This window comes from Rissa tridactyla, chromosome 1 (assembly GCF_028500815.1).
Source record: "Rissa tridactyla isolate bRisTri1 chromosome 1, bRisTri1.patW.cur.20221130, whole genome shotgun sequence".
In the NCBI taxonomy this organism is placed as follows: Eukaryota; Metazoa; Chordata; class Aves; order Charadriiformes; family Laridae; genus Rissa; species Rissa tridactyla.
The window spans coordinates 23,599,525-23,620,970 of NC_071466.1; the positions used below are offsets into that span (position 1 = coordinate 23,599,525).

The following is a 21,446-nucleotide window of genomic DNA, read 5'->3' on the forward strand; positions in this document are numbered from 1 at the left end:
TACATGTTTGCATTTTTCTTTATTAAAATTATGGCACTTAATAGCAGAAATAATAGGGCTTCACAATCAGAAGCAGTATCGTTTTCCAAACATCACGTTTCTTCCCACTACAATTTGCAAGATTTTTCAGAAGAGAACAAGCCCTTTATAATTTGCACAAAACTGGAGAAGCCTTCACCATGATTTTTTATTTTTGGATTACAACACTATGGCAGCTTTATCAGCCCTGCAAGCTCATTGTTGTTTATTATCCTTTGTATTCTGTAGGTTAAATTACAGATTCACTGTGCTGTCAAGTAAACAACTGTAATAGCATGTCACTGGAAAATGTTTAACATTTATGTTAAATGTGGCTGATCCAGCAAAGAAAAATCCTTCCATTTAGCATTATCCTCCCATATTTTTTTTAATTTTTTTTTATTATTTTTTTATTTTTTTTTTTACAAATAGCTAACATTGAACATATTGCATGACATTACCAAAAGTATTACAAACTATAAAAGAAAAGAGTGTGAACTAAAAATCAGACTTCTCTAGGGCTGTAGTGAACAACAAAATAAAGAGCATTACATTGCAGCACCTTTAAACATGTAACAAAAACCAGTGTTCAGTGTACACCAAAAATGGGTTACTGAATTGTACTATTATCAATGTTTGTTTGTGGAAAAATATATATATATATATGTACACACACAAAGGCACACACACAGGAAAGAGAAAAGGAAACTCAAAACATTTAGACATCCAAAAACTGAGTTTGGTGTTCAAAAAAAAAAAAAAAAATCATCAAACACCATATAATAATGTTCACCAATTTTATATCATCCACATGCATTTTTCATTAAACAAAAGATGACAGGCTCTAGAAAAAAAGTAAATTAAATACTTAATTATTTTATAATAAAGTAAATGCAATCAATGCATGACATGAAGTTGCATGTTTAATCAAGTATCATTATTCAGCATTAAAATAATTGTACCAGTTCAGAGGTACTAAACAATCCTTTAAATGTTCACAATGTGATGCTGCAGCAAATTTATAATCAGATCCAGCTGATAAGAGTATTACTTTGAGTGACACAAACGTCCACAGAACACAAAAGACTACAGAAATGCCTTGGAGCAGTACCTCCAAAGTTATTTTAATTTGCATCCCACCTTCCTTCCCATTTCATAGTATGTCCAGTCTTAAGATTATTACACTGAAAGCTGACATTACCATTTTGGAAACATTATATTAAATGAAATAAAAATCTAATAAGGAGTTATAATTACAGGCTTCATCTAACAGAAAGCTAAGCTTTGGTTATATAAAGTGCAGTTTAATAATATGCCAATTAATTACAATATTGTATATACAGCTAATTTTTGCAGCTCAGTTTCCTTGCAAATTTTAAAAAATATTCAGGTTTTACAGTTTGCTTATACAGCAGGCTCAGTTAAAAAAAAAACTCCTGTTTAAATAAATTTCAGTTCTAAGTACTTCGGTACCCTCCACCTTTGTGCACTATGCTTCTGAACTGCTTGGCAATGTGCAACCTCTTGGACGTCTGGTGATCTGCACAATCGCATTTGTATCCCGTCACATGAAATACCTACGCTCTTGACAAAACGGTTGCCTAACCTCTTCAAATCACTTAGACTTTTTGTTGTATAAAGTTCTCGAGTTTTATTATGATACAAGCAGTACATTCCATCACTCTCATCGCAACTTCTGAAGTAAACCTATCATTGGGAATCTGCGGAAAAGGAAGTAAGTCAGGATACCTAGTTTTTAAGCTGTCTACTCCATAAGCTTCCAATGTCTGAACATCATTTGTAAGCCCTTCAAGTTGCTGACTATATTCCTCTATTTTTTGTGCAAGGGCTGCTGGTTTTACATCTTTGTCTGATTTGCCCTTCACAGCGTAGTCAGCTGCAATCAAGGCTAGTTTAGTAGAAAGGTAGCATTTAAAGCATACCCACTCATTGGCATTTTTATGAAGGTCGTTTCTTGCAGCTGAAAAGTTAGCTCGGGCCTGCCTAAGCCATCGACGTGCCTCTACAGGATTGCCAACAGACCTGAACGTAGGTGGGACAAAAAAGCGTTGCGAGTGAGATGATGGCCCCGTGGAAGATGGACACTTTTCTTTATACTGTTGCCTTTCAGATTTGTGGCTTGTTGCTTCTTGATTCCATGAAGTATAAAATCTCTGAAACGAAAATTTATCTGACTGAAATCGAGAAGCAGAGGATGAAAATGGTCTTCTTGAGGCTCTGTCCATATTTTGATCCATAAAGGCCTGTTTTTCTAGCCTGTTAATCTCATTCTGTAAATGTTTGAAAACTTCATTAGCTATATCAAGATTCTCTGCATTTTTATCTGGGTGCCATTTAAGATACAGCCTCCTAATAATCTTTTTTCTTTCAGATTCTGGAAGCTTCCAAGCCTGTTCAATCACAGATGTTACTTCTCTTAATATTTCTGGCAATGAGTTTGACTTTATCTTTTTTGGAGAATGATGTTTTGAGGACATTGTCTTGTGGCTCTCTCTACCAGCAAAGAGAGGTGGAATAGACCTCGGTCCATGTGCTGGAAATTCTGTAGGACTGGTTGGGGTAGAAGGTGTGCTATCCCTGCTTTGAGAACTTTCCTCCGGTCTTGAAAATTTGTACAAGTCAAGAGAGCTCACTATTTTATATTCACTATATCCAATATCAATCTGGTAAATCTTCCCTAGAAAACCGGGACTTTCATCATCTTCCCTTTCTACTTCTTGCACAATGATTGCATAGGTGTAAGTTGGTTGATATGATCCATATATATCACCACCTTCAGCATCAACAAGGTAACCAACATATTCACCAGGGTAAAATACATTCATTGGATCCATAAGCAGCGTATAGTGAATTTCAGCCGGTATAGGAGTGCCAGGTGTTGGTAGTTCAAGTTTTGATGGCTCAGAAGAGTCGTACTTCACTCCTAAACTGTCAAGCTTCTCACTGATCCGGTAAATATCATTACAACCCAGCATGGCAATTAAGTACGAGGTATCAGAAATCAGGTTGTCAGTTGCAGATTTTAAGGTCATGGCTAACGCCAACAGGAAATTTATGTCTTTGCTGTCAGAATGCTGTATGTAAAGCAATATTACTGCATTTCCGTATCTCTTCAGGAAAGCAAATGTTTCGCTTTTGCTGTGGGGAATAGGAGCAAAACCTTTAACTCTTAATGTCGTTTGCAGCTTCTCAAAACAGGAAACTTTCAAACCTTCTCGCAAAGCTTTGCAAAGTCTTACTGCTTTTTCTTCATTAGCTAAAAAAGCATTGTCATTTTCATGCTTCATAATCCTAATGAGTCCCGTGATGAATTGTTCCGAGGACAACAGTAACTGTAACCTTCCCTGCAAAGAACATAATGCTCCAAACTGACAAATTTTGGGAGACTCTTCATCCAATTGTTCTTCAAGAATACTGCTAAGTAAGCGAGGCCTCAGTTTCTGAGGGAATAACATTATCAATTTAGTGTGAAAACCATGGTCTTTGCCTAAGTAACACTGGCTAAGATCAACAAGCATTTGCACACCAATGTTACCCTGGATTCTGCTTTTGTAGTGAGGTGCATCGTCAAAAACTAAGATACTAGACTTCACCAACCTACCATCTTGACTCGGAAGGTAAAGGGGAAAATCCCTCATATTCTCAAGGTCATTCCTAACCTTGACAGAATCATTCTGAAGACTTTTGAACAGGCCAGAAACTACTCTTTTAACTGTGCGCATTTCATTAGGATCCAATTGCTTTCCTTCAGAGTTCTTGAATATGCGACCTAGAACTTCAACATACTGCTTTGTTGAAATAATATCTTCAGTACCCAAATGTTTAAATAACTGATGGAAAGTACCAAGTTCTAAAGGAAGTTTGTAAAGATAAGGTTTAAAATCAGATTCATACTCAAGGTTTATTACCACCTCCTCAGGCTTAAGGAGCTTCCAACCTTCTTCCACCATTACAAAAGAAACTCCTCGAAGCTGAAAGCGGAATTCCCTTTTCTCTGTACTAAGAAATTCGTAAATGCTTCTTAGGACCTTGGCCCTAGTTTTCACCATGTCCTCATCCAAAGTTGTTATATTGCATATGTTCCTGCAGTTATTGATAACTTTGTCCAGGGGAGGGTCCAAATTAACATTCAGCATAGTTAAAACTTGCTCGAGTTGTTCTTGCGCACCAAGACTACTTCCCTCTTGCTCTTTGATGTTTAAAGGTGTTGCTTTCTCAGGAAGAATGGGACATGAAGTCCACAGCAACTGCAACACATCAGTCTGTTTGAATTTAGGATTCACCTGTGCCCCGTTGAATCGTATAAGAGGAAGCGTCCCATTAACTTCTTGATACTGAGGGTGAAATCTAACAAATTCTGCTGGAGCTCGTTCAGGGCACAGAAAAGGAATTAATGACAATTCTTTCAGAAAATTTCCTGACAAAAGGTCAGTTCTTTCTTGAAATATGTGATGAAGGAGGACATCAACAGTATTCTGTAGTGTTTCTTTAGACCAGTTTTCTGTATTCGCTCGCATGCTGATCTCCTTAGCAAACTGTAATAACTGTTGCTGTGAAATGATGAATTTCAATCCGATATGTCGTAGAAAAGTTACCCACGATGGAAGGAATGCAGCTTGGTTTTTCGGTTTTGTAAGTTGCTCTAGTTTCTTGAAAAAATCCTGAGGTATAAAGAATTTTTCAGCAAGCATAACTTCAAAGACTTTTACAGTCCTGTCATAAAAATATTTTGCAGGTTTTAATCTATTGCTTGCATCGTGAATGATCAAAATGCTTTCAAGCTTTTCAAACAGCTGTTCTTTCATTTCTGAAGCTTCTTCAATGCTAGTTAGCCTATTCTTTAAGTAGATCAAGTGTTCTAATTTTGCATCGTAAGACAGATTTTCAATTTTTGGCAAAAGATGTTTCAAGTACACTTCAAGATCATCCACAGAGACACAGCCAAGCACAGTATACAAGTCTGTCAAATGAACCTTCTCTTCAAGAAAAGCTGATGAAGTTGACTGTGTCCATCTGTCTACTTCTACTGATGGGATGCTTTTTGTGAGTACGTAACACGTCCCGTATTTTGAAATGCTGATGTATCGGCCACTAATCGATTTATAACATGGAAGAGACTTTAAAATTTTAATGTCATCCTGAGATGTCAAATGACATAAATTGCAATTGAAGTACATTAAGAGAGCCTCAAAGTCACTTTCTGCTAACTTTTCAGTCCTGAAAGTTGATGTCTGTACCATATATTGTATGGCTTTCAGAATGCTTGAAGGATTATCTATATTTGCTGTACATCCTGACAACAAAGGCACTAAAGCACTGTCTTTGGAGCAGATTTTGTTCAATGCCAGCTGAATACAGCCTGTTTTCATTAAAGCATGAAAGACTTTATCACTCTGAGCATTTGGAAAAACAGCTATATGCATAATACTGAGAGGCAGCAGAACATCACACTCTGGCACAACAAGATGATTAGCTGAGACAGTAAACCTCACACCTGGGAGCAGAGTCCAGTCCTTCAAAGTTTCAACAACATCATCGAATTTTGCTTGCGTATCTTCTTGCTCTTCCTTAATGTTTATAGACTCACTAATAAAATGCCAGGCATTTTTTAGCCAAGATTCACTTGCGAAGTTTTCCTTCCATTTCATACAATTTCTAGTTTTATATTCTCTAGGCAACACAGATGATAACAATTCAGCAAAACTTCTGATATCAAAGACTTTCGCTACTTCACTGCTAAGTAAAATATTGTTGTATCTCAAATACAACGTGTTCATAAAGAGATCCTTACGAGATGGAATCAGTTCATGGTATGTTGTTAAGAACTTTGGTCGCTTCGAGTCAAAAATCTGCAAAACATTGTCAAGAGTAATAAGGAGTGGCAAGCCCTCAATTTGGATTTCACTTTCTTCCACATCTTTAAAACAGTAGTCAACCAGAAGTTTGAGACTATGGAAGAGTTTCAAATTTGTCTGCTGAAGACGACAGGGTAACTTTCCAATGTGGCAGTTAGAGTCTGGAAAAGAAAATGTCATCAAAAATGATCGGACATCAGCAGGTGTCACATAGGTGACAGGAATATCTGCATCTACCAAACAGTGGTAAAGATTTGCAGTTTCATCACAGTTATATACCAAATTAAATCCAATTTCTAAGAGTAAATGCTTCAGTCTGTAGACATTCTCAGCCACTGTCTTCCGCGTTGTGATGTTGTATTCTGTATTTTTGAGATGTTGCAATTCATCTTGTAGTAAATTGTCAAAGAATGGCCTGCCCTTGTTCACAGTAGACATGTTAACCCATGTGATGATAACAGCAGAATGCAAATCAGAACCATCAATATTTGGAGCTCGCATGACAGGTAAAAGGCGCTTCAGATCTTCATAAATGCAACTGTAAACTGCTTTCACTAAACAATACCAATCTGGCTGAATATCAAGTCTATTAACTGGAAAAAAGGATAAAAATTTTTTTAAAGTGTCTTTCACAACATGAACAGGTGTGCTTTGCAGCACTGATACCGTAGGATCAGTGCCTGGAAAATACCGTTTCTTCAGCTGAATCAGCAGTTCAACATAGGCCGGTGCTATCAGCGCTGTCATTAGGCTACTATTCCAGTCACTTCTTACTCCAACGCCGTTATCATCACGCCACAGATTTCTTCTTGCAGAATCCAGAGCAAAGTGTCCATTCACATGAAAAGGCAATCCAGTTTCTAATGATAATGGTAAGAAACAGAACGCTCTGTGGGGTTTTTTGTAATTATGAGTAATGCAAGCTGCTACCCCGCCACGTGGAAAAAGAGTAATGTCCTCATTCTTGTGGGCTGAAACCACGCTTTTGGATACCTTTTCCATGGCAGAAAAGCCCGACCTGTTACAAATTAACCAAGTTGTAAGATTTCCTTCAGAGTCTTCAGTATCCATTGTGTAAGTAATCTGCTGCACAGGTATTTCACTTAGCTGCTTTTTTTTAGTTACACTGTCAATTACAGATGCATGGAATTGCTTTCGTTTCAGTCTGTCTCCATCAGTGATTTTGCCTTGTACAGAATACAACACATTCAGTGCTCCTGTTGTTTTTTCTATTTCACAAATAGAAATTTTTTCCATATGGTTCAAAAACATTAAGAGTTCTGCTCCATCTGTACGCAGCTTATCTAAAAGGTTCTGGACCATTCTATCTGAGCATGGAACTGAGGAAATTTCTGATACTTTTGCCATTTCTCCATTTCGAAGAGGAAACCTAAACATTGTGCAATTATCCAGTTTAAAGTGATTTCCTAAGTAGAGGTCCAGTACATCTGAGAACTGTGTTCTGAAATCTGCATCTAAATCTCTAAACATACGGCCAGGACTGGTTGATGTTGAACCTGGTGCATATCTAGCATGAGGATCAAAAATACAAAGTATGTCGTTGCCAGATATGAAAGAAGGGCAATCAGTAATGTGATAAACAGAATTGAAACCTATACCATATTGTCCAGTTTTACAGGGATTTCCTACTTTTGTACCTTTTCCAAGGTTCTGAATCCCTCGAATATCATCTTCTGTAAAAGGCTGATTGTTGTAAACACAGAGTGCTAGTCCTTGAAGTGGTGCCCATTTCTCATCAAATATTCTATCGGCTGGATGCTGCCTAGGATCAAACACAAAACAGATCTCTGTAGCTTTTGCATCATCTGCATTCTGAAGGAGCTCTTTCAGCATTTCTTTTTCTGAAGGGTAGGCATTAAGAATGCTTTTAATTCTACTTGTCAACTTTTCTTTCTGGCCAAATTCTGTTCCAAGGGTAGTAAAGCAGATATTGGATGCGTATCTTTCTAAAGCTTTATGGCGTTTTGGTATTGCTCCAAGCTTTACTGCAACTTCTCTTGGAATATCGCCATGACAATATTTAACAGTTGTGTCTTTAACTTTAATCCATGGGCAGTCATTGTAACACAAAGATTTTGCAGGCAGAAGTGCAAGACGAGTATCAGGTAACAAAATCTCACCATACTTTCTCTCACAAAATTCCTGCTTCTTCTCTCTAATGAGGCCCCATATTCCTTCACTAATTATTCTCCTGCAAAGCTGAAAGTTGTCTTCTGTTAGTTGTTTGGTCCCTCTTTCCTGATCTATTAATTCCAGAACTACAGCAAAGTCTTCAACTGTAAAAGCCTGTCTTACACCCACACTTTCAAATAGCTCACGGAAACTATTTTTATATTTATTAGGCAACTGATAGAGGTAGGGTGCCGCTTCAAAATTCAAATGAAAAGACACTTTTGTTGGATCAACATACACATTCTCAACCAGAATAAAACTACAGTTTGTCAGTTGTTCAATTATCATAGCTTTTGTCGATTCATTCTGTAACATTGCTTCATGTAGATATTTGTAACAAGCATTAGTGATATTTTCTTGATATAATGTGATTCCATCAAATGACTTCGCAACTTCTTCTAACTGATTTATGACCAAATTAACAGCTGGTTTCTTCAGTAAACCTAAAAATTCTTTGACAGCTAATGACAAAGCACCACAACCTTTAAAGGAGTGGGAATTCTCATTAAGAATTGGTTGCATTAGGCAAACTGTATCTTGATGATCAGCAGTGAAAAGATCAGTTGCTGAAAACATTGCTTCAGGCTCAAAATCACTGCCTTTCCAGTGCAGTGAGAAGCCCGCTGGTTTGCTAAGGAAAGGAAGGAAAGGGATGGTTTGACATTTTGCAGCAAATTCTTTAGCTCTAGGGTCCCTAGATTTTAGTTTTTCATCAATAAGACTCAATATAATGCTGCTTCTAAGACAAGCTGCAGCATGATCAGTCTTGTTAATTTCGGCTACTGACTCTGCACGTTCTATCAGATCTTCCCATAAAATATCATCTTTAGCCATTCCCAACTGAACAAGTTTAATCAAAATAACTGGGTTAAGATAATCCTGAGTGGTGCCATAAGGAAATCTTCCATCTTCAGCATCATATAACTTTGCAACTCTTCCTTCAGGATGGATCAGTCTGGATGGTGTAACTAATGGATGTCCGTCCAATGAACAGGGAATACATGGAGTAACACGAAGAATTCCTGAGAACTCCTCAACCTTTTCATTGAGAACATAACGCATCAAAGGATCACGCAGCTCTGCGTCAATCTCCTGAACATTAGGGAAAAATACCTCAGAAAAGAACTGTTTCTCAGAGTAAGTGTTCTCCAATAATATGTATTTGCATCCCGCTTCTTCAAATCCTGTCTTTACCCAGGACGGGAGATCTACAGCACACAGATTTTTGGAACCAGTTTTTTTAAGGTACTTCAGAAAGATCTTAAAGGCCGACGGTCCAACATCTGGTCGTTTCAGTATAGAGTCATCTAAAAACCTTACATTCTTCATGGAAACCCAAGAGAAACCATCAGAAAACACTTTGATCCCTTCTTTGCTTTTCATGTGAGCTATGTCTTCATAAAATCCTTGACAAATAACAGAAAAATCATCATGAACTGAATCAGGGTCTGGCCACACTGCACAGTAACTGTAGTCAACCAGCTCGCCATTGATTGCCATGTCACGTAGAACACAAAGTGCTTCTATGTAGGCTTTTACAATAACATGCCTCATGAATACTGTATTCCATCTTCCTTTTGTGTCTGTTTTCCAGATCTCTTTCCGATTTGAAGTAACTGCAAAGCAGCCATTTATATGAAGAGGTAAGCCTGTTTTGATTCGTAGAGGTAAATAGCAGAATACTTCACCTATGTTGTTGCAATTAGGTTTCACAATCCACTTTTGATCCTGGGTTTCAGAGAGCAACACTCCTACTCCACCACAGGGAACAAGACCTAGTCTTCGTCCACTTTCATGTAATGAAAATTTTAAAGCATCTCCAGTGTCCATGCAAGAACATATAAGCCATGTTGTTGAATCTACTGTTTTCTGTGGCAATTCATCAGCTGATCTTTTTATCTGTCCTGATTTAGCCATTTCAAAGAAAGAAGCTGGATCGTCTTCTGTACCTCTGAAAAGGGGAGACTGTAAATCAGCAATCCGTCTAAATACATGGTGAAATTCTTCTACTACTATCTGTAAGATACACGAGGACTTTGGTGTTTCAGTGGGATGCTTTTTATTACTGCTGTTGCAGACCTTCATGAGTTTAGCCGCTTCCTTTAAAACACTTACATTTGGGGCAGTCAAGGCTTTGGAAGAACACAGATTCTTTTTGATAGTGACAACATCTTGTGCCACCCCAGGATCATCTGCTTCAATTTTCAAGTATTTCAAAACCATTGAATTTACACTCTGGGCAAATATTATCAGTCTATGACCACAAATGCTAAATTCATCCACAAGAGAGTAAATGTCTGCTGTATTGTAACACGCACTGCTGACTTCGCTCACTTTAGCTTCCTGCTGAGTTCTAAAGGATAGCCTGAAAAGAGTTCCTTTGTAGCTGTAAGGAGATTCTACAGTCAGTGGCAGCTGGCAACCAAAAACTCCTATAAATGGCTTAAACTGATTGGGAAATTTTCGCAGCCTCTTCTGTTGTTTACTCCAGTTGATTTTGATCCCAGGGTTAGATTTATCTCTAATATGCTTACTGATATGGTTAACATTTGGATCAAACATAATCATGAACTCCCGGCTCAAAATAATGGGAACATCAGTGATATGATAGACAGAATTGAATCCCAGTCCAAATTTTCCTACTTTGTCAACTTCACTCCTTTTTAAAGACTCTCCTAATCGAGTTATATTTAGGAAATCGGAGTCAGAAAATTCAGAATTATTGAATGACCACAAAGCTGGACCATGACATGCTGCCATTCCTGGATCCAAAAGATTCTCTCTTATATCCATATTTCTTCTCATGTCAATCAGGAAATTACATTCTGTTGCATTGGCATCATCAGCATTTTGAAGAAGCTCTTTAAAGATATCTGAAATGGAAGGGTATTCTTCCAAAATGTTTTTAATTCTTACAGTCAGAGGCTCTCTTTGCCCAGATTGCTCAAACCCCATATTTTCTGGATTAATCAATCTTGTGCTAAGGCATGGGACATTTAACCACTCAGCGGTTTTCATTGGTATGTCTTCATGCACCAAAATTATTGGTTCAACAGAATCTTCAAGCAAATCGTTTAAGTCATCAACTTTGATATCACAGTAGCAGCACTCATGAATTGGCCTCATTGCAAGTTTATAAGGAATTTTTCCACTGTATAGTGGCATGGGCGTATGCAGACTTGCAGGGATCTGATTGCTGTACAGCCACCTAATGATGCTCAGCATAATGTGAAGATTTTGTTTACTCTCTTGTTCTGAGAGAGACTGCTCACTTTTTAGATATATTTTCTGAATGACCATAGAAACATGGTCTGGTGTTAACTGCTCAATTGAACCACAACATATAAACAACTGGTGAAACTTTGCCATCGTTTTTGGCACGTAATGTAGATAAGGTTGGAGATCAAGATCAGGTACTGACTTTATTACTGCTTGTGTGAGGGAACAAAATGTTTTACCTGTCCAAACCCAGGGAAATTTCAGGGCTTTAAAAGCTTCTTTGCCTTCTTCTAGATGATCATGCATAAATCCATAGATCTCAAGCAAGATATGCTGAAATTGATAATAGTCCTCATCACTGAAGGTTTTAGAGCTGTGCCAATCAACCACCACCTTGAAATGTTTTAAGACTGCTTTTATGCTGGGCTTGGTGGGGATGCCGAGGGCTTTTTCAGTATCCAACAGCACATTTTCCACAAGGGGAACTGAGGAACCAACTAAAATTGCATGAGCTACATCACACATTTCCGGTGGTGAACACAGATTGCAATGATCTCCTTTCCAAACTAAGGACCCTGGATAATTTGGAGGTCTTTCCTTACATGCAGGGATCCATTTTATTTTTTTCAGCGCAGCTTTTGTTTCTGATGAGTGAAGCAGCGTATGGTTTTTGTTCAAAACCATCACGAGAGTTCTAGCTTTTCTTAACAGTAAATCATGATCGGTGCTAGAGTTAGCATGCAAACTTTCAATTTTATTTGCCACTCTCATAATATCACTTTCCTCGAGATTGGCCTCATTTTTCAAGCCTATTTGTCTCAGAGAATGAAGAATATCTGAAGATGTAAAAATAACAGGGGGGAAGCAAATTTCCTCCTCAGCATAGAACAAGTTTTGCAGAAGTTCTACCTCAGGATCAAAGAGCTCATTTGCTGACATTATCTTTTCCTGTGAAATCTTAATAAACTTTAATGATGTCAGCCAATCTATCACGTCTGTATTCTCATTTTTCAGAAAAGTCAGATTTTCAAGAACCCATTGCATTATCTGTGTTGTTTCGTCACTTGAATAAAAGTCACTTCTTATGTCTTGTATAACAAACTTCAAGCAATCTGTGCTCTTTAGCTGTTCTATTTTCAGCAGGTTAGCTAAGCGAATAGTAGCTTCATCGCTGCTGTCAATGATTGGAATAGAGAATCTTAGACCAGGAGGAATTTTGGCAGTGTGGTGTAACACCTTACTACCTTTTAGCGCAGTAAAAACAGGCACGCTTTCATCAGATGATTCTTCAATTTTTTTAAATATTAGCAATTCCTGAATAATTTTTCTCTCTTTTTCACTTGCATCAGTTAAACTAGCTAAGAATGCCCTAAGAGCATCTTTATGTGTCGACGGGAATGATGCGACCTGACTGCATAGTTTCTGTAAGGACATTTTTTCCATTATTTGTAAAACAGCACTTGGTAATGGTGGATGCACATATTTTTTTATAAGTGGATGCTGGATAGAAGTATCTAGCTTCTTAAGTACAACTCCACCAACTTTCGGAATAATATCAGCCAAGTATTCTGGGAGCTGAGTCTCAGATTCGTCTTCCAGAATGATAGGTGATGGATTCCTAAGTCTAACCAGTTCCACTGATGTTTGGTTTTCCTCCAGCAGCGTCTTGGGGATAAGCGGCATATCATCAAACACACTCAAGTCATCAGAAAAATGTATATATAGGTTCTTCCAGACCATCTTAAGCCAGGAAACTGATGGGTGATTTTTGTCTTCCAAACCTGGAAACCACTGTACCACCATGTCTCTGCCAGGCCACGTGCTATTCATAACTTCTTTAATGAGCCGGGCAAATCTTTCTGGGTTCAGAAGCTGCAGCTGAGTGCACGGCCTTCCTGAAATTATAGCAAAAGTGCAAAGCCATGAAAATCACAGAGCAGAGTTACATAACAAAATGCTTTTGGTTGAGGGCAGAAGGGAGAAAGAGGAGGAAAAAAAAAATAGAAAAAACCTAACTTGTGCCCTGCCTTTTCTTTTCGTGGAAAAAACTGTTAAATAAAACTGCAGATACCAGCTCCCCTTGCTTTTAGGAGTTAATTAAAAGCAAATACGTTCCATATTAGTATAAAAATAAATTGAAAGTGATTAATATGTTATCGCATTTGTTAGTTTGACACAAGAGTCCTCAGGCATACATAGCAACTATGGATTTACAATCAAAGTAGAAGCTTCAAACATTTTTTGCTTGGTTCTTTACACGACCTATCTGCCTAGCAGTAACTTAGAATCTAATCCATTATTTGTTTGTCTATAATTGCAAAGATGCAAATAGATTTGAAAGATAATTTATTAGATATAGCAAAGAGCAGCTCGGGTGCAAATGATCCTACACTAAAACAGATAAGCAACAAAACTCAGTTGTGCAAGGACTGCTAAAACTAAGTTTAGATGTATATACTTTTATACTTATTATTAAAGTCCTCACTAAAAGAAATATATGCTAACACTCGTGTCTTAATTATCATTAAGACAGCTTAAATTTAAGAACTACACAATGTCTAGGGGTAAGAAAATAGTACAGAATATAAAAATACCACTATCTCCCAACACCACCAAAAACAATGACAAAAATGTAAGCAAGACATCTATTTGAATTTCAGATGTTTCTTCCATCTACATAGCACTGCCATTTTCTTAAAAGCAACAGTCCAATTAAATCCAACCTACAGTCCCTGCTCTGCTGGAAATCTATAGCAAGACATCCTTCAGAAAAAAATAGTTTTCATTTCACTTCATGCCTAGAGACCTACACATTCTGTTAGTTCCACTGAACAGAAAACACAGGTAAACACAGCAGCCTTGTGAAAGTGAGAAATACTTGCAGCAGTGAGCCAGCAAGATAAGAATCTACGTAAAAACTAAGCTTAAATCCCATTACTTGAGCACAGAGCTTTAGAAATACTGCTTTAAAATTTATACATGTGGAATATACATACTGGAGATCTTCCTACAGCATGGGAATTTATTTTAAAAAAGTATTAAAAAAATAAAATATTGATCACTTCTGTGTAACATAGCTACAAGGTTTTCTTCATCAATATGTATTTTCCTCTCAACTGTATTTAGAGCTCTTTCATAACTATCTTTTCATAACTATCTTTTGGCAGCTCGATTTGGCAAGTTTTGTTTACAAGAAAGCTAGGGTAATGAAAATAGCTCATCACCAAATTCACACAAATATCAAGCTTCAATCCAAACCAATACATCTTCGGTTAACAACCATACCTGAAAATCCCCAGAGAAGCTGTTGGGCTAGAATATAATCAAAGCCATTTTTAGAAAACATCTTGCGAGTTACACATTAACATACTAAATATAGAAACAGTTATTAACTACCAAAATACAGTACACATTTTAGGAGAGAAAAAGTAAGATCTGGAAAGCATCCCATCTTCCCAAAGAAACAATTTCTTCCCAAAGAAAAAAGTTTCTATTTCTGCAACTGTATCAGGAATCTCTCTGATATCATTCCTACAGCTACGTAAGTAAAATTCTTAAAGAGGCAAAGTTTCAAAGCCTGCCAAGAACCCCTCACATACTTTTTATTTATAATAATGTACAATTTTGATAGTAATGCAGCTGTATTTTACCATTATGCAAAATTTTGGAATGAAGAACAATTTAGGAGGAGGTAGAATAAAAAGTAGAGTGTTACAATCTTGCAAAGGATTATCTAAAAGTCTTTAGGCATTTCTAGAAGATTAAGAAGAACTATACTTGTCATATTCATTTACAAATGTATGTTCTTCTAATCAGTGAGAGGCATACTTCCAACCAAGAACAAGTTCCTACAGAAATGTCATTCAAAGAAACTGCCAGAGAAATAAGAGAGACAGGAGCAAGACCTCAAATGTGACCAAAAATCTTCCCAGGAACTAAAGAGGCAAGACAGACTTTGTTGCAACTCAGAGACCAAGACTGAAAATGAAGGAATGTCCTAGAAGAACTCAGTAAGGGATTGCTCTATAAATATATAGGGTGGGTTTTTTTTCATTTTAGTCACGTCTGCTTTTTCTGTTTAAGATGTATTCAAGCATATTGTCTGTCAAACCTCTATTTTGTTTTGCTCTGTTTTTTAATTTAAGCATGGTTTTGACTGCTTTGTGACATTCACTTGGAGAAAATTATCTAGGACAATACATCTTAAAAGCCAATTTAAGATATCATCATGAGGAACTGGCATTATTCAAAGCAAAGATTCCTGTCTTCCATAAAAATTTTCATCCATCTGATCTTACTGTGGCTGTCTTGATCCTGTTCTTTTAAAGTCCCAGCAATTACTACTCAACAGTAGTTCTTTATGGTTCTATCCCAGATTATGAATATCCACTGTTTGAATACACGATTTAAAGTAGTCACTACTTTCAACAATTTATAGTCTGTATTAAAACAAAACAAAATAAATTAAAAACAGTACCAGGGGAAATTAAGAGTAAAAAATAATTAAAACAAGCATATTCTACTGCAACAATAGACATAACACCCATCATATAATATGGCCATAAGGCTTGACAATTCTGCTTTTCAGAAAAAAGTTTTTCTTTGTAGTAGTTTCAGACTTGCTCTTCTTCATATTCAAAGAAAGTCCCAGCACTGATTTAGTATCTTTTAAACAATTTATAATATTTTAAATATCCACATTATTTACCCTGTGCAACAAGTTACTCCCAATTCTTTCAGTTTTTTCCTAGATGCTCTGCCATACTTTAAAATTTTATCATCTTAGCTTTTCTATTGTATTTTATAACGAAGTAATTATCAAACCACAGAGAAAGGAGTAAGTTTCCAACTGAACAGGAAGAACAATAAACATAGAACTTATAAAGGAGTGAAGCGTAAAGAAAGTCAGAATACAGACTGAACAAATACAGACTGTGACTGAATGACGGAAGACCATGATAAATGGTATCAAGAAAAGCAAATGAACACAATGATTTATAGTATTCTATGCCTGGTCCTAACGGCCTCAGTCTAAAAAACCATTCTGATAAATGGAGCAATTTAAAAAAAAGAAGAGAGACAAGGATCTTTTTCTGAAAGGCACATTTTCTAGACATTGAAGAATGAGACAGCTCACCATATACTATTTAAAAATAAGCTGGAGTGACTTCTTTGCACCATGTTTACAGAAAAAGACTTCTGAGACTCAAACTTACCGATCAAATGCATAATGAAACACAAGGGTGCAAAGGTAAATACAGACAAACGCTGAGTAGAAAAGAGGCAAAAAAACTTAAATCTGAGGGCTGTTAAACATAGATGCAGCAAACTTCTTCACCAAGTCTTTTGATCAAGATTGGAAGTATTTCAGTAGGTCCACATTGACACAACCATAAGCTATGAAATAAGACTGAGGGAACACTTGATGAAATTACATGGTCTACAGTACGCTTGAGGCTAGATGCTTAAACTAGTTTTGTCTGGTTTTAAAAAGACACGCTGATGTGATCACTTGCGATTGTGAGACAAGAAATGATCCACAATACCAAAACCATGACATAGATACTGCAGATACTACAAACACAACACAGAATTCAGACTGTCTTAAGTGGAGGAATGCTATTTACACAAAATTACTGAACCTTGAATACATGCTTTACTAAGTGAATATCTATTCTTTTACTGCAATTTTTCATCCTCCTTCCATTGCCTTTTTATTAATTTGTAATTTTCATTTGTGTCATTTCCAATTCAAACAACATAGTTTATTTTAAACATATTTTTTTAGATGACCTATTTATTTACGTGAACTCAGTTTCAAAAAAGACATCGCTTTAAGCTTGGATTTAGAACCAGTCTGTTCAACTATTAGCAATCTGTTTCACTATAGGAGAATACAAAAGAGATATTACCTCGGCTTTTGGCAGCTTCTTTCAAAGCAGCTAGAACCTCAGGCTTCAGGTCATCAGAAAGTAACCTTCCTTCCAGGCCAGGAAAGAGTGACCTAAGCACACCACGCACACAAAAAAAAAAACAAAACAAAACCAACACAAAAAAAACCCAACAAAAAACAAAACACACGTTAGCAAAGCATCTAATTTATTTTATGTTGCTGCATAGGAATTACCACCACAGTAATCATCATGGTAGGACAGTCACATGCAAAACAGTTGCTTACATATGCAGAACAGGGCTTTCCGTGGGCCTTTTCTTATAAATGAGAAAATCATATGTTTAGAAGCAGAGGGTAGTAAGAAATTAAAAACTGTTATTAGAAAGTTATTGTCATCTATTTGTATTCTAACAAAAAGAAAATAGCACCCACTATTCTATGTCTCTTAAAGGTTCTATTTGAAAGCATACTAAAAATACAACATGTAATTCTAGGACCTCAAAAGATCTGTGGATTCCGAGAGATGTGCAGACAGCGGTTAAGATTATTATAGACAAGAGTCAGTCTCATCCTGCCCATCCCTCCCCTTCCTTTATGTTAGCACTTAAAACTAAATAATTTTTCTGAGCTTTGGTCTTCCTGAAATGAAAAATAACTATCTAGCTTAATTCTGACAGCAGACATGTCAGTTATACATAAACCAACACAGAATCTTTCTTGTTCTTCCACAGGTGTTAACAGAAAGAAATTCATAAGAGCTTATTTCAGCTTTTTAAGAAGGCTCCGAATTTGAATATGCAAAGAGCCAAACTCTCAAGTTTAAAGTGTTTTAAAACATCTAGCATAAGTCATTTATCACATTTATAACATTAGAATTAAAAGTAATTACTGAAGGCAAGAAAAGAGGCAAATAAAGCATTACTATTTCAGATTTCTGTATTATCATACCTAGCAAGTAGATTTATGCCTGGTATAGCATGCTTTTGTATCAGTTCTACAGGACTAACCAAACTTAGTCCATTAGCAACAGAACACAATAAGATATAAAGGTATCATTAAATTCCCCAAAAAGTATCTTAGTAGTAGTCTGAAGCAGGGCTGCAATTTGTCAGTCTCATCATGGGAATGTTTTGTGTATTATTAGTATACTGGCTTAAATTCTGGAAGGAGAAACAAAGCGGAAGAATAACAAGAGATAAATCATCTCACAGCAGATGCCAGAGAAAATTTTTTTAACATTATTATTATTATTTTTTAAAGGAGACACAAGAATCACAGGCTCTGAGTACTGTTAATCCTCTGATAAATAATCTGAATTGTCTAGAACAAGAAAGACTATGGGTTTAGAATGTAATAGAAAAAGAACAGAAGCAGGCTTGAAAAAAGCAAACCCCTCTCAAGCAACATGGGAAGACCAGTTACCTGCATCCAGCTCCTTCTCTTGGAAGATGTGTTGTCTATACATATATTCAAGCCACAATTTATACAAGGACCTTATTTGGAGCACTTTTTACCTGGATAACCATCTACATTAGCACACCACAACCCACCTCTACTTCCCATACAAACAGTCCATAGGGCAGTAAAAGCAGCAAAGCACATGCCAAGTGTCACATTCTCTCAAGTTGAAAATTAGTGGAACTCTGAGGGAAAGGAGAAGGATACGGGTAACACTTTATGACCAGAAACAGCTACAGTTAAGGTATCTGGTGTGTCTGAGTGACTTCAACCAGTACCTCGTATGAGATTACTTGGGGAAGGGTCCAGTTTTAAACTAAAATTTTTTTACATGCATAATCCAGTACGGACATAAAAAAGTAGTAGTCATGCTTTCTCCCCAGTGACCCCAAGCTCACTCATTCCAGCTAACCTGCTCTTTCCTATCCCCTCCCCAGTGTCAGTGCAAGCTTTTTTGGCAGATGAAGTGTGAACCTAATTGGAACACTGATGCAGCTGGGAAATAAACGAGGACAACAAAATTAATTGGAGAGGGACTAGAAAGAACAGAAAGAGCAGATGTAGAAGACAAGCCCACTTCTTCCCATGGAAGTATCTTTTTACTTCCTAAAACCAATAAGCGTTTAGTACTAAGCCCTTCACTGAAAGTAAGGGTGTTATGTTAAAAAAAAAAAAAAGCCTGAAGCAATCTCAAGCTTCAAGTTTAATAAAAGCTCGTATCAATATCTTATCAATACCTAATTTAATGTACTTCCTACTATGCATGTTTCTAACCTCCTCCTATTGATAATTCTCGGAAGAAAGCTAATTTGAAATACATCCTGCAGTATTCCCCTAAAGCCTAGATCAATCGATTCTTTATAAACTTATAACAGCAAGTAGCTGTCAAACTTTTCAAATGAGACACCTGCACACAAACATGTACATATATACAGAAAACTGAGTTCTATCTATGCATTATTCCATTACATTATGGGCTGCCGCATATTGTCTTGTTTGCTGATAAGCAAGTAACAGTCTGAAGCTCTGCTTTGGGATTTAAACTGAAAAAACCCAACAGTATTTAAAATACTAAGTATACCTGGGATATTCTTCTGAGGTTATGTAAACTACATCCTGTTCCGACACAGATGAGGAAAAAGGAATAAAATTTCCATTTTGTAATGGTAAAAGCTCCAATCCAATCAGTTCACTGTAGACTCCATCAGAAAGCACAAATTCTAAGAGATGAAGCTTTTCTTCAGCAGGTCCACTGTGTCCAGATTTCCTTAGTACTTGCCGTACTACAGCAGGAGTCACTTTTTTCACAGCTTTAGCAGTAGAAATAGTAAGATGCACTGCACTAGCAATATTTGCTGGTACCTTGGCAATCTGCTTCCCTGAATTCTGGAGGTAGTTGAGAACAGACTGTATGTACGCCAAACTCTCATCCATTTCAGAAAAGTGCACCTGTTCCACCTGTATCCACTGATTACTCATTGAGTAAATAACTGTATGCTGGAGCAGCTCTTTAAAGAGAGGTACTACAATTGGTTTCCAAGGTACCCTGATTTTGTTCTCATCAGGCCATAACCTATAAATTCTTTCAGCTGACAATGGAAAATCCGCATTCTTCTCAGTCTCCATTCGTTTGATAGCTTCCAAAATAAGGGTGGTATATGCCTTTGGCACTATATTCACCACAAGAAGATCATTCCACAAAGCTGCTGGATCTCTCCACTGATCCAGCTCCCGCCATTTGATACTCCTCCTATTGTCCGTGAGACCAAAGAAACCACTAACGTGAACTGGGAGTCCAGTTTTGCTTTCTTCACCTGGAGGCAAAGGCAGAAAACAAAATGCTCTTCCTGAAAAGTCTGCCACAGCTCCTTTTTCCTCCTCATTAGTTGATAAAGACATGGCTATTCCAATAGTAGGAACAAATTTCAAGTCATCAGCTAAACTATCCAGTTCAGTACACATTCCTCGACCACCTACACAATTACACACTAACCAAGATGTCTTCTGTGCGTCCTTAACACTCTCATCTTCTACAACTATATTTACATGGTATGTCACACATGTTATACTATTGCTTGGAACTCCCTTACAATACTGATTTATTGCAGTTCCTAAGATCTTGATAGAATTGGGTCTTTCGTGTTTCAAGGCCTTGTTCTCACTAGCGGTTACTCTAAAAATCAGCCTCTCGGTTCCATCAGCTTCCCTAACATGCAATGAAACATCCTGAACACTCTTCAAGAAGAGCAATACTGTGTCTGCATCTGCTCTGAAGGATTCAAACAGCTCCAAAACCTTCTGTTTGTCATAAACGTTGCTGCTAAGTTGGGAAGGCTGCAGACGAAGTGGGAAACGAAAAAAGGTACCAGGAAAGTTTCCATTCTTAAAGGTTTCCTTAGTGCTGCCAAATACACCAATGAATGGAGCAAACTGGTCTGTAAGTTCATTGATTTCCTTGCTATCTTCTTTTAGATTCCAGCACTGGCCTGATTCATGAGGTCCAAAAAGGGTTTGATGGGGATCAAGCATTCCAATCTGGTCACCACTGAAAATACTAGGGACATCTGTATACATAAAAAACAACACATATTAGTAATCCTAAAACAACATGCTTTTCAAATACAGTCTTAAGGAATAAATTTTAAAAAGGCAAGGAAAAAAACCAATGTTATAAAACTGCAATGAACATAGTATAAATCTGATAATGTACAATTCAGTGCTTATTGACAGGAAGAAACAAGCACATCACTATTCTGTGATTAAATATTTGAATTTTAGCAAATCGTGAG

The 21,446-nt window shown here is 37.0% G+C and overlaps 1 protein-coding gene across 5 annotated transcripts in view; it reads right to left on the reverse strand.

The window, feature by feature from the left end:
* The window catches only part of SACS (sacsin molecular chaperone), a 66,038-nt gene continuing 44,592 nt past the window's right edge, over positions 1-21,446 (reverse strand). For 4 of the 5 annotated variants that reach the window (XM_054202563.1, XM_054202573.1, XM_054202554.1 and 1 more), the window contains 4 exons: positions 19,739-21,221; positions 17,219-17,310; positions 14,592-14,618; positions 1-13,201 (listed from right to left, as the gene is read on the reverse strand). In XM_054202563.1, coding sequence (XP_054058538.1) covers positions 1,638-13,201; positions 14,592-14,618; positions 17,219-17,310; positions 19,739-21,221 — 13,166 coding nt within the window. In that variant the 3' untranslated portion in view covers positions 1-1,637. The remainder of the gene's footprint in view (positions 13,202-14,591; positions 14,619-17,218; positions 17,311-19,738; positions 21,222-21,446) is intronic. The other variant, XM_054202590.1, reaches the window with a different exon arrangement.